At 43.6% G+C, this 14,067-nt stretch overlaps 1 protein-coding gene across 1 annotated transcript in view; it reads left to right on the top strand.

Annotated features, from left to right (window-relative positions):
• The window catches only part of XYLB (xylulokinase homolog (H. influenzae)), an 80,553-nt gene that overhangs the window by 46,435 nt on the left and 20,051 nt on the right, over positions 1-14,067 (top strand). The window contains exons 11-15 of the mRNA XM_006869182.1: positions 3,840-3,880; positions 4,404-4,519; positions 5,591-5,706; positions 6,217-6,290; positions 8,249-8,345. Of these exons, the coding sequence (XP_006869244.1) occupies positions 3,840-3,880; positions 4,404-4,519; positions 5,591-5,706; positions 6,217-6,290; positions 8,249-8,345 (444 nt within the window). The remainder of the gene's footprint in view (positions 1-3,839; positions 3,881-4,403; positions 4,520-5,590; positions 5,707-6,216; positions 6,291-8,248; positions 8,346-14,067) is intronic.

Here is a 14,067-nt window from a genome sequence, read left to right as displayed (position 1 = left end):
CCATCTAGTTCTTCTGGTCTCAGAGTCGTGGAGACTGATGTTCACATGTTGCATTCGTCTGTGTGATTCCAAGCTTCTTCACTTCTCATCACCCTTGTTTCTTTCTTCTGCACATGGAGAAACCAATAGCTGCATTTTAGATGATTGCTTGTTAGCTTTTGAGATCCCAGATGCTGCTCACCAAAGCAGGATATAGGACATTGTCTTTGTAAATGTTATGACAGTTGACCATGGTGTCCCCTGAGACTGTGGTCCTGAGCTCCCAGATCCGGCAACTCATTGCATTAAGCTGTTTGGTAATAGCTAAGATGTTTTCATCATTTTGCCCACTGTGTGTTCTATCTACCACATTCATAATTTTGTTTTCAGCAAAGGTAAATACCATGTACAGATACCTTCTTTCAAACTCTTAAGTATTTGTAAGTATATTCCTAACACTTCTTCCTTTACCCATTCAGCCTGTGTTTCTGTCTATCTGTCTACCTACAGGACACTGTTGTTCCAAGGTTGTGTTTGGAAAAATAACACTATTTACCTCTATCCCCTTTGGTCTTTGCATACCTCCTTATGTCTTTACGTATCTTCATCATTCTTCTGCCAACCTCCCTCTTCATGCATATTGCCCTCCCCATCACCCGAGTAAACATGTGTCTAGCTAGTGAGTTATTCTCTCTTTCCTCCCATCCCTGGTAACTATCTAAGAATGTATCTTTTAGCATGGAAACCTTTCCTTGTATTTTTACAGTAGTGGTTTCATGCAATATTGGTCTTTTTGTGAGTCATTAATTTTACTCACAAGTCCTGTTGTGGCACTGTAGGACAAGCACTGGACTGCACGATAGGTTTGAGACAAAAGGTCGATGGTTCCAACTCACCAGCTGCTCCTCAGAAACCCTATACAGGCTTACTATGAGTCAGAACTGACTTAGTGGCACTTAAAACAATAACAGTTTCATTCAGTATAATGTCCTCCAGGTTCATCCATGTGATGAGGTGTTTTGCAGGTTCATTGTCATTGCTCACTGTTGTATACTACTCCACTGAGTGTAGGTATCAATGTTTATTTATCCATTCTTTCATTGATGGATTTTGGCTGTCTCCATCTTTTTGTTATTGTGAATAGTACTACATTGAGCATTGGTATGCATATATCTGCTTGTGTCTTGGCTTTTATTACTTGTGGATATATACCAAGTAGAGGGATTGCGGAATCATGCAGTATTTCTATTTCCAACTTTCTGAGGAAGCGTCATACTATTTTCCACAGTGACTAAACCATTTTACAGACCCACCAGCGATGTAGGAGGATCCCAGTCTCTCTACACCCTTGCCAGCATTTGTTGCTTTCTTTTTTAGACTGTTGTGTTAATGCTGGGGTGAGGTGTTCTCTCATTGTTGTTTTGATTTGCATCTCTCCTGGTGTGGTGCTGTGGGTTAATGCACTGGACTCTAAAGTCGCTTTGAACCGCAAGGTTGGCACTTCCAGCTCACCAGTCACTCCTTGGAAACCCTATACAGGGTCACTGTGAGTTGGAACTAACTCAATGGCACTTTAACAACAACAGCAATGGCTAATGAGCGTGAACTTGTCTTCATATGTTTGTTGGCTGCCTGAATGTCTTCCTTGGTGAAGTGTCCTCTTCCCATTTTTTAATTGGGTTGTTTGTCTTTTTCTTGTAGAGGTGTTGTAGTTTTCTATCAATTTTAGAGATTAACTCTTAGTCTGATACATCACTGCAAAAAAAATTTTCCCGGTCTGTGGGCTTTCTTTTTACTCTTTTTGGAAAATATTTTGACACAGATAGCATTTAATTTTTAGGAGGCCCCAGTCATCTATTTTGTCTTCCACTGTTTGTGTGTGTTTTAGTTATGTTTGACAGTCATGTATTAGAGCCCCTAAGTTTGACTCTATTCTTTCATTGATGATCTTTCTAGTTCTAGATTTTACATTTAGGTTTTTAATCCACATTGAGTTTGTTTTTGCATCTGAGGTGAGTTAATGGTCTTGTTTCATTCTTCTGCAACTGGATTTCCAGTTTTGGTCAGCACCATTTGTTGAAGGGACTATCACGTCTCCATTTAATGTGTTTTGGCCCTTTGTCAAAGATCAGCTGACTGTATGTGGATGGATTTACTTCTGGGTTCTCAATTCTGTTCTTTTGATCTATGTATCTTTTGCTATAACAGTACCAGGTTGTTCTGACCACTGTGGCTGTGTAGATTTTGAGATTTTGAGATCAGGGAGTGAGAAACCTTCAACTTTGTTTTTCTTCCTAAGCAATGTTTTGATTATCTGAGGTATGTTTCCCTTCCATAACATATTGGTGATCAGTTTTTCCCATCTCTTAAAGAAAGACGTTGGAATCTAGATTGGGATTGTTTTGAATAGTGTAGACATTTTCCACATGTTACGGCTTCACATCCATGAGCATAATATTATTCTTCCATTTTTGTAAGTCTTTTGGTTTCTTGTAGTGGTGTTTTTGTAGTTTTCTTTGTGTAGGTTCTTTTGTTTCTCTGGTTAGATTTATTGCTAAGTATTTCATCTTTTGGATGTCTATTATAAATGGTATTGTTTTCCTGATTTCCTTTTCAGAGCTGTCTTTATTAGTGTAGAGGAATCCAACTGATTTTTCTATATTGGTCTTGTACCCTGCCACTTTCCTGAATATTTGAATGAGTTCCAATAATGTTCTTCCTGAGTCTTTGGAGTTTTTTATGTATAGGATCTATCATCTGGAAATAGAGTTTTACTACTTTGCCAATTTGGATGCCTTTAATTTCTCTCTCTTGCCTTATAGCTCTGGCTAAAACTTCTAACAAAATATTGAATAGGAGTGCTGATAAAGGGCATCCTTGTCTGGTTCCTGTTCGCAAGAGGAATGCTTTCAGTTTCTCTCCGTTGAGAGCAATGTTGGCTGTTGGATTTGTATATGTGCTGTTAATTAGGTGGAGGAACTTCTATTTTTATTTTATTGAGCATTTTAATTAGAAGTGGCTGTTGGATTTTGTCAAATGAGTTTTCTGTATCTGTTGATACGGTCCTTTTCCTTTGTTTTATTTATGTGGTGGATTACATTTATTGTTTTAATAATATTGAACGATCTTTGCATCCCTTGGTCATGATATATTATTTTTTTGGTATGTTGTTGAATTCTGTTGGCTAGGGTTTTGTTGAGAATTTTTTCATTTATGTTTATGAGGGAAATTGTATTAAGAAGAAACGCCTAGAACTCTACTTCTGAAAATCAACAGTCTGATTCCCAACCAGTTAGGGTTATGGTAGAGGACCAGGCTGCATTTCATTCCATTGTACATGGGGTTACCATGATGTGGGCTAACTAGAGGGCAGCTAACGACAACTGTGTTTCACCACTGAGTTACCTTGGTGAACAGGGCAGAGAGAGATCTCTGTTTGGGGCTTCACATCTAAGGGGGGGACACAGACAGTAAACACAACCTCAGTCACTATTCTCACACTGCCAGCATGTAGTGAGGCCCTCATGCTCCTGCCTAGCTTCCATCTCTCCCTGCCTTGTGCATTCTGATGTCCTTCCGTGCCCCCTTGGTTCTCTGTATTCCTGGGAACACCTGACAATGTGTGAAAGGTTTGGGACCCCTTTAGGTAAGATGTTTCCCAGCCTGGCTACAGAGAGTCTACCACCTGGCCCCTGAGTCCTTCTCTCCCGGCCTCCTGAGTCTTCTGTGACTCTTGCTGTTCCCTGGAGGATGGATTTGGTGGGACATGGGGTGGAGCTGCCACTTGCAGGGTGATTATGGTTTGCTTTGTGACTCTCCTGTGACTTCTAGTTAACCAGAGGCTCCCTTCCCATTCTCAGCATCTCTGGCAGGCATGCAGCTCGAGGAAGGTGACATTGCGGTAAGGTAACTTCTCCTGCACCTACGGGCAGAACCAGCTCCTTCTGCCCTGGGGGGCAAGGGCACTGGGTTTCAGTAGTGTCTTTGGTGCTTAGCAGTGGGTCTGCCAATCCCAAAAGGCAGTAGAGGGAGGGAGCAGAGAGACCTGGGACCTGTCCACATTTCCTTTCTTAAAAAGTTACTGCCCTTTGCTAAGCGGCATGTCTTGGGGACACAGCATCAGAAAGATCAGACATTGGGCAGAGGCTGTGAGCTTTCTGGGTGGGCCTGTGCCCTTCTGGTCTGGTGGGACAGTTAGGGGAACCAGACATCACTGAAAGCGTTATGTAGATGAAGTTCTGGAAAGGCAGGACTCAGGTTCCATAAGTGCCGACTGGGTAGTTATCTGGTGTGGGTGGGTCAGAGGTGTGGAGTGTTGGCACCAGGGTGGTGAACACAGAGTGCACACCTCCAGAGGGCTGCCTGTGGGCAAAGACGGGCCAGGAGGATGATGGCACACCTCAGCTTTGCCCATCTCTCACCAGGTCAGCCTGGGCACCAGCGACACCCTATTTCTCTGGCTCCAGGAGCCCATGCCCTCCCTGGAAGGCCACATCTTCTGCAACCCGGTTGACCCTCAGCACTACATGGCGCTTCTGTGGTAGGCCTGGTTGCATTGGCTCCACTCCCAGGGTGGGAAGGAAGGAGGAGGCATGGGCAGACCTGGCACCATCTTGGGCACCCTTAGTCTTTTCACTAGGAAGCCTCTTGTGGGTAGCTGAGACCCCAGGAGAGCTGCGTGGGGAAGATCCCAGAGTGTGGGATGTCCTGGTCTCAGGTTCATATCCTAAGCCACCACCTAGATATCCGGTGTGGCGTTGTAGCATATCAGAGCCACACTCCCTCACTCTAAAGCAGGGAAAACCCGTGTTTTCTTTGCAGTATTGTTGTAACACCTGACTCATAGTAGATGCTGTAAGTGGAGTATGGACTATTCTCGTGGAAGGGGCGTGCTTATAGAAGTTTGTTGGCAGCCACAGGGTGATGTCTTTTAGCCTTCTAAGTCCCCTGCGGTAGCTCCATACAATAAGCACTGGACAGTTGATCAGAAGGTCAGCGGTTCGAGCCCACCGACCCTTTCACGGGAAAAAGTTGAGGCTTTCTGCTCCCATAAAGACTTACAGCCTTGGAAACCCTATACCAGTACACAACAGCACTTAACAACAACAACAACAGTGAGCCTCCTTAGATCCCTGGAGAATATGTCTACACCCTGTTACCAGTTACCATCAAGTCAGCTCTGACTCATAGTCCCCACGTGTGTGAGCGTAGAACCGTGCTCCATAGAATTTTCAGTGGTTAATTTTTCAGAAGTAGATTGCCAGGTCTTTCTTCTGAGGTGCCTCAGGATGCACTCGAATCTCCAAGCTTTCAGTTAGCTGTCTAGTATTTTAATTATTTGCGCCTGCTAGGGACTGTAAATCTAATCAATCCCATCCTATTGAACAAGTGGTACAATGTGCAGAAACCACAGAGGGGCTCATTTGTGGCACCCTCCTCTGTAATTAGAATCTAAGGCAGGTGTGTCTCTTGGGGACCTACTGCCTGAGGGACGGTGGTTTGGGGAATCTGTGTGTATTGGCTGGGGGGGACGGGTCATGGTCCAGCCTGACTAGCTTCTCTCTCTGCCTGGGCTTCTTCACTGGAATGCATCGTGTTTGTGTTTCTGCAGCTTTAAAAATGGTTCCCTGATGAGGGAGAGGATCCGGGATGAGTCAGCTTCCTGCTCCTGGAGCGAGTTCTCGAAGGCACTGCAGACCACGGAGATGGGGAACGGTGGAAATCTGGGTAAGTTGTTTGGTGATGCTCTGCCTGTGAAGGACAGCAACTGCCTGCTGGAGATGAGAGGAAGACCCTATATGTCTTGGGTATGGGTCAGGCCCTGATTGTGTCTTCTGTCCCCTCAAAGCCCCTGGTGACAGCATCAGAGATGGCAGCCACAACACCTACACTTCCTGGGGTATTCGTGCTAACAGCAATCTGACCTAGACACAAAGGTCTATGGGGAAAAGTACCCAGCGTCTAGGGCCTCCTTTGAGCAAAACCTGGCTGGTATTTTCAGGTGTGAAGCAGTTGCTTTCTGACCTGGGCTGTCAGGTAAGGGAAGGAAGAGTTTTCCCAAAAAAAAAAAAAAAATGAGCATAGACCTTTCCCCTGCCCTGTTGGAAAGGAGAACTGAGGAGTCTGGGTACACGGGATTTATGGGCTCCTTTCATTGGACCCTCTTCTAAGACTGTTGAGAAACTGATCTTTCGCTTCTGGCCACTGACAGCTAATCTCTTCCTGGCCTTGTTTCAGGTTTTTATTTTGATGTAATGGAGATCACCCCGGAAATTAGTGGGCGTCATAGGTTTAATGCAGAAAACTGTGAGGTATGTGTGTTTTTCGTCTCAGAACCGACTTGGTTCCATTTTTGAGTAGTAAATTTAATAATTGCCTATCAAGTGATGCTAATTTTAAAAATTTCATTCATTCACACCTCCATTGCTTTCACAACTCAAACCCACTACCACCAAGTGTATTCCAACTCATCACAATCCCTGCGTAGGGATTCCGAAGCTGTAAATCTTTATGGGAGCAGAAAGCCTCATCTTTCTCCTGCGGAGCTGCTGGTGGATTTGAACTGCTGACCTTGTGGTTATCAGTCCAGTGCTTCTCCTACAGCACCATTCATTGGGATAGCAAACATTCTTGATGGGCTGGGTGAGGTGTATTCTAGGGAATCACAGGTTCTAAGACAGGCACCATCCTTTCCCTCAAAGAGAAGTGCAGGAAACCAAGGACTGGCCCCTCTGTGAGCACATGACCACTCAGAACCCCACGGAGTCGGCTAGTGCTCATTTCCTCGGGAAGCTTTGTTGTACGCTGACCCTGAGTTCATGAGCATTCCTCCTAACTGAAGGCACCTGTGGGCTGGTGGAGGCGCTTACATTTATTGAATGCTTGTTGGTTCCAGACATTGTGGCTGGTTGGTTTCTGTATCTTTGACATTTATTTCTCAAAGTAACACGGTGAGGTAGACATTATTACCCCACTTTACAGATGAAAATGAAGCTCACAGAGGTTAAATCAGCTTATCAAAGTCCCAAGGTCATAGGCAGTGGAGAGAGCTTAGGCCCAGTTCTCTCTGGCTCTGAAGCTGCTTTTTCCCCACCTCCGCCAGGTGCCCTCTCCCAGAAAGGACCCAGTCAATGCCTGCTGCTTTGAATCGACTCTTCAGTTAGTTACATTGTGTATTACAGTCACATTGTGTATTAGGCCTGAGATGTTTCTGAACCTAATAAATGTCTGGGGAGCTTGAGTAAGAAGCTCTATGTAGTGAGTCTTTAACAGCCAGAGTTGGCATTGGGCTGTATGACTGATGGGAAGCTTTATGTAAAGTAAGAGGAGCTCTTAGCAGTCTTTTGATGGAGGATCACTTTGATTCCTGTTATGTATAAACATGCCTATTCATTTGTGCAAATTAGTTCCAGATTTTTTAAGGAGAAGGTAGCCGTTTCCTTATAGATAATGTGTGATTGGTGCCAGACACTGAGGACACAAAAGACAACAAGACACAAATGGTGCTTGCTCCATGGAACCCGCAGTCTAGGAGGGAGGCAGACAGTGAACAAGTGAACAAACACACAAGCAAATACAACCCGTGATGAGGCAAGAAAAGAACAAAGTGTCTCAAGAGAAAACAGCCTGGACTGGGGGAGTTAGTGTAGATGGATGATTAGGAGCAGCATCTCTGAAGAGGCAGCCTTTAGGATGTGACTGGAAGATAGAAAAGAATTCTTCTATGGAAACATTAGGGGCCGAATTCCAGGGAATGTTTGAGGAACTGAAAGTAAGTCAGATAGATTAGATAGAGCCTTTGTGAGGAGGAGAGATATGGGCCACCATTGGTCTCTGGGGCTAGAGAAAGAAGTGAACCCTCAAGTTAGTGTGAAGGCCTCTTCACTAGTGTGGCTCTTCTCAGCATAAACTCCACCAGTTGAGTACCAACCATATATACCGGGCTCTGCTGTCTGAGTTGATCATATGACACCTAGAAGATAGATATCACTGTCTCCTGTTTTATTAAGAAAGAAACCAAGGCAATTATGACTAAATTTAAGTATTCAGGGTCACAGAGAGGAATGGCAGAGTCTGAACTTGAACCCAGAACTGTTTTTGTGACAGGCAAAGTTAGTGTCTAAAGAGCCCAGCTACATTTGGTGTTCCGTTAGTGATCTGAATCATGAGTTCCCACTCTGGGGCATTGTTTAAAAAGATGACACACACATACATGAATAAATGGACAATTTGAGTTCCTCACTGTGTGCCCACCTTCTCTTGGAGACAGGTATCAGCATTCCCCAAGGATGTGGAAATTCGAGCACTGATTGAAGGACAATTCATGGCCAAGAGGATTCATGCCGAGGGCCTGGGCTATCGAGTCAGTAAGTGAGCTACTGGAAGGATGTGTTCTGAGATTGCGTTAAAGGGCCCAGTTCACACCCTGAGGGACTACTGGACCTTCAGGCCATGGCTAACAGGGCAGCGTCTGTAGAGGCTCCATTATAGGGAGTTTTGTGCCAAAGAGAGGTGGCTCCTGGCCCCTGGCGGTAGAGTGAGAAGGTGAGTGGCTGGCCCTTAGCAGAAGACATAAACTGGGAGGCAGGTTGGCCCTGCTTCTGTGCTCTGTCTCTAGTAGCAAGATCTCCTGGCCAAGATCTGTAGGCCATAGAGACTTCTTTCTGAAACTCCAGGCTCCAAGCCCTAGACTAAATGTTCTAAGTGCTGGGAACCGAACAGTGCAACCAGCTATGGGAAGGGTGTGGTCTGGAGCCGTAATGGGCTCCATTTGGCCTTCTAGCCTGGTCAGGTTCTAGCTGCTTATGGGAGTAGTTGTGGGTGTGTCAACTCAGAACAGGGAAAACTGGGGATGTGGTACCTTTATCTAAACAGAATTTGCATCAAATAAAGGGCTTAGAGGGTAGAACCAGGGCCATGGGGAGGCAAATAAGGGGCATAAGGGGAACTCTAGGAACTTGATCTATGGAATGGGCAACTTCAGGAGGTGAGTGAGTCCCCCGTATTGAAGGTGTTGGACAGGAAAGTCTGCACGAAGATTGAACAGAATGACCATTTGAGTCCTAGCTTTCCAAGATGTGTTTGTCCCTCTGAGTTAGCAACTACTGTCATTACCGAATAGCCCTCTTTCTTGAGGGCTTTCTTGTGCTGTTTATATGGGCAACCCTTGTTCTTAGTAGCAAAAGGATACTATAAAAATAAGCACTAGGTAAATGTTTTTAAAAATCTGTTGGGCAACATCAACTAAAGCTAAACATGTACCTACCCAACAGTCTTCTTGTTGTTAATTGCCATCAAGTCAGTTCTGAATCAGAGTGACCCTGTATAGAGTTTCCGAGGAGCAGCTGGTAGGTTTGAACCACCAACTGTGTGGTTAGCAGTCCAGTGCTTATCCTACAGTGCCACACCAGGACCTGACAATTTTACTCCTAGGTAAATGTCCACCAGAAATGCACATGTGTGCTCACCAAAGACGATGAATAAATATGAGAATATATACAAAAATGATGATGAGAATGACATGCTTACTAACCCCCACACTAGAGACAGCCCAGTGCCTGTTAGTAGTTGCTATTAGGAGCTGCTGTTGAGTTGGCTCTGATGCATAGCGACCCTCTGCAGTCCGTACTGTTAGTAGTAGACAGAATAAATGCGCTGTGGTGTAGTCACACATTGGATCCTACACAGAAAGGAAAAGGAAAGACCGTAAGACACAGCAGAAGACATGAATTTCACAAATGTTACACTGAGTGAAAGAAGCCAAGCGCATATGATAGGATTCTGTGTTCATCAAATTCCAAAACAGACAAAGTCTGTGCTGCCAATGGAGGACTTAACTTTTCAAGAGGGAGCATGTGAGGGCTTTGGGTTCCTGGCAGTGTTCTAGTTCATGTGTTACGTGAGTATATTCAGTTTGTAAAAGTTTGTTACATTGAGGATTTGTATATTTTCAGGTTGTATGTTACATGCCAATAAAATGTTTTAAAATAAATAAAATGAGTGTTATAAAAATCCCCATAACCCCAAAGGTCCCCTCAAAGACAGAAGTTACCTGGGAAATGTGATTGGGTGAGCAGGGCAAAGATGAGCTGAGATTGGCAGCTGAATGCCTGGTCCTCGGGGTTCCTCAGTCAGCTGAAGGAAGGCAGTCCCCAGTAGTCTTGTGTGCAGAGTGAAGGGGTCAGGGAATGGGAGGCCTAATGGGCTCGTGAGAGGCTAATTGCTGTCATAATTCTCAGTTTCTAAAGCAGTGCTTGTGTAAAACAGCATAAAGTTACTTATCCTCTTAGCAAGTCTAAAAGTAGAATGAAACTTGCCTTACCAGCTCTGTTGGGTCCCTCTCAAACAGTCATGTAAAGAACAAGCTTGGAAACAAAACAGGGCTGAACGAAGGGGAGGTGACAGTGTCCCGGCTGCAGCTGTTGTCATTAGAGAAGGTAGAAAGACCCAGAAGCTGGGAGAGGCTCCTTCTGATTCTTCACTGGACAACCCATGCTCTGTGTAGTGTATGCTTTATGTCTTTGACCCAACCAGGTAAAAGCGTACTCTAATCATAAGCATTAGGTCAATCTTCTTTGAAAACTTATGGGCAGCATCTACTAAAGCTGAATATACACCTACCCAGCAATATCCCTCCTAGGAAAATGTCCACCAGAAATGCATGCATGTGTTCAACAAAGACGTCTATGAGAAAAATATATGAAAACATATACAAACATATATGTGAAGTGACCAGCTTAGGGGTTTTGCTTTTGTTTTTGGGTTTTTTTGCTCATTCATAACTCTATTCCGTTTCATTAGTGTTTAAGGAGGATGAAATGATACTTTAAATAAGGATGAGGATAACCTATTACCATCCAGTTGCTTCCGATTCATGGTGACCCTGTAGGACAGAGTGGAACTGCTCTGTAGGGTTTCCAAGGCTATATGGGTCGGAACCGACTCGATGTCACTTAACAACAACAACAGTCTTCACAGAAGCATACTTCCACACCTTTCATGAAGTGACTGGTGGGTTCGAACTGCTAACCTTTCGGTGAGTAGCCAAGTGCTTTAACCACTTTGCCACCAGGGCTCCTTAAGGATGATGATAGTAATAGTAATTTGTTGTTGTTGTTAGTTGCCATCCGCATGTGTGCAGAGTAGAGATCCCCTTAGCCTGGCTTTAAGGGGATTGCAGTAGCTTTTTTTTACTATTGTCATAAATGTGAAATGTCAGATAATGAGGTAGTTACTATGTAAGGAGTAAGTGTAAGGTCTCCACTTTTCATACCCCAACACTACTAACATGCAGGTTCCATTCCCCATTGGGGCCTGTCTGCTCACCCTTATCCCTGTGCCCTCTTGGTCTGCCCTGCTCTGGTACTGTCTCCCCAGGCTCTTACCTCTCTCTGTCTGCCTAGTGACTTATTGAAGGAGCCCTGGTAGCATTTGTTGTTGTTGTTGTTGTTGTTGTTGTTAGGTGCCATTGAGTCAGTACTGACCCATAGCGACCTTATGCACAGCAGAATGAAACACTGCCTGGTAGCATAGTGGGCTACATACTCTGCTCCTTACCAGAAGGTCAGCAGTTGGAATTCACCAGCAGCTCCAGGGGAGAAAGATGAGGCTTTCTGCTACTGTAAAGATTTACAGCCTCAGAAACTCTACACAGGGTCAGAACAGACTCTACAGCACACCTCTACCACCACCAGTGACTTATTGAGTAATAAAGAAAAAGTTGGAAGGAAGAAAGAAGACAATAAATATCTCTAAACAAAGGGAAGAGGAGAATCCATTTACATTTAGTGTAATTATTGATATGATTAAATTTAGTGCCAATTTTGCTATTTTTTTTCTCTGTTGCATCTTCCCTGCCGCCTTTTGGATGAACTGGCTAATTTTCAGTATTTCCCATTATCTCCTCAATTGGATTTGTAACTAATTATACTTCTTTGATTTGATTTTTTTAAATGTTTTATTGTGAATTATGTGATAGTTTACATGGGAGAGCATTAGCTTTACATTCATCGTATTGTATATCTTTTCATTGCCATGGTTACAATCCCCTCCATGCATCATCAACCAACCAAAGGGTATACCCTGTAAGCCTGCCCCCTAGTTGTCAGCACACAACCCCCCTCTCCCTCTTTGGGTCTAGAGTCCCCAGCCGCTCCATCTCTCCACATCATCGACTTTGTCTCTATCTCTGGTGTGTCATTGTTTCTCTGGGTAGGGTCCCGCTCTTTGCTCTTCTCCCTTGATGGTCCCAGGGACCTCCACTCCTGGACTGCAAAGTCAGTCACTCCCCTCCTTTTGCAACAAAATGTCTACCTTTACTTTGCAACCCTCACAATCAGTCCTGATAACAATTATTCACTATTGTATCATAAGAGACCTATCCGCATTTCGTTTTGTCAGCCCTGCCTAGACAGATTGGATACTACTCAGTGGAGAGTCTACCTTCCTCCGCACCCTCTGGATCTAGGCTCCCTCTTGAAAGCTTGTAAGCCAGTTACTTCTTGCCTTTGTTCCTCCCCCGCCCCCCCCATTTTGGGTAGCCAATGTCAGGTTGCCCATACCTGTCTATTCTGTGTATGGAGGGTGTGGGAATGATCCTTGCTGTAAAGATTTGTTCCCTCTTTTGAGCTTCTGCATCCATAAGTGTAGGTCAAGTTCATCGAATTGTATCAGATTACTCTTTTTTTTCCTATTCTTTCCTCTAGTTGAGCTCTAATCTTCCAGTAATTGTATTGATTTTTAAATTGAAATCCTTAACATAAAACAATCTTTAATTAATATGGTATTCTTGAATTTGCTGCCACTACATTTGCACTAGATGAAACGCGCAAGGCGTTTTCTCAGGCTAATGGGAAAATCACACCAGATGGGAAGTCAGATCTTGAGGAAAGAACACAGAGCAGCTCGTAGAGTGTAGATCTGTTGGCAGTGGAGTCTCACAGTTTTTGTTTGTCTGAAAATATATTTTATTTTCATGTTAAAAAGAACATTCATTTTCAGTCACAGAATTGTAAGTTGACACTTTTTCTCTCAGTACATTAAAGATGTCATTTCTTCTGGCCTTCAAATGTTCCAATTAGAAACAGCTGTCATTTCCCCTGAATATAACATCATTTTCTTCTCTGACTGATTTAAAATTTTTCTGTTTATCTTTGCTTTTCAACAGTTTGATTATAATGCCCCTACATACTTTTTTTTTTTCTTGTGTATTTATCCTGCTGTGGTTCACTAAGCTGCTTGAATGTAAAGGTTCATGTTTTTCATCAATTTGGAAAAATTCTTAGCCACTATCTGTTCGCCACAACTTGTCTGTCAGTTTGTTGTACTGTGGTGGTCTGCATGTGGCTGCGATTCTGGAAGCTATGCCACCTGTATTTTAAATCCCAGCAGGGTCACCCACGGTGGACAAGTTTCAGCTGAGCTTCCAGATGAAGCTAGACTAGGTAGAAGGAGAGACAGACTACTTCCAAATGTTTAGTCGTTGAAAACTTTATGAATAGCAATGGAACACTGTCAGCACCAGAATATTGAATATTGAAACACGAAGAAGAGTAGCAGAATCTTGTCAGATTTAGTGCTGGAAGATGAACCCCTCAAGTTGGAAGACACTAAAAATGCAACTGGGGAACAACAGCTGCCTCAAAGTAGAGTTTGACCAAGATGACACGAATGGAGTAAAGCCTTCTGGACCTTCATTTTATGATGGGGCACAACTCAAAATGAAGAGGAACAGCTGTGAACATCCATTAATAATTGGAAAATGGAATGTACAAAGTGTGAATCTAGGAAAATTTGAATTTGTCAAAAACGAAATGGAATGCATGAACATCAGTATCCTACACATTAGAGAGCTGAAATGCACTGGTATTAGCCTTTTTGAATCTGACAATCACGTGGTTTACTATGCCAGGAATGACAGATTGAAGAGGAATGGCATCACATTCATCATCAAAAAGAACATTTCAATGTAGCATCTTGAAATACAACACTGTGTGATAGGATAATATCCATACAACTACAAAGAAGACCAGTTAATACAACTATTATTCAAACTTAGGAACCAACCTCTAAAGCCACTGATGATGAAAT

This window comes from Chrysochloris asiatica, unplaced genomic scaffold, assembly GCF_000296735.1.
Source record: "Chrysochloris asiatica unplaced genomic scaffold, ChrAsi1.0 scaffold00127, whole genome shotgun sequence".
Lineage (NCBI taxonomy): Eukaryota > Metazoa > Chordata > Mammalia > Afrosoricida > Chrysochloridae > Chrysochloris > Chrysochloris asiatica.
This window is presented reverse-complemented; position numbering and strand designations above follow the sequence as displayed.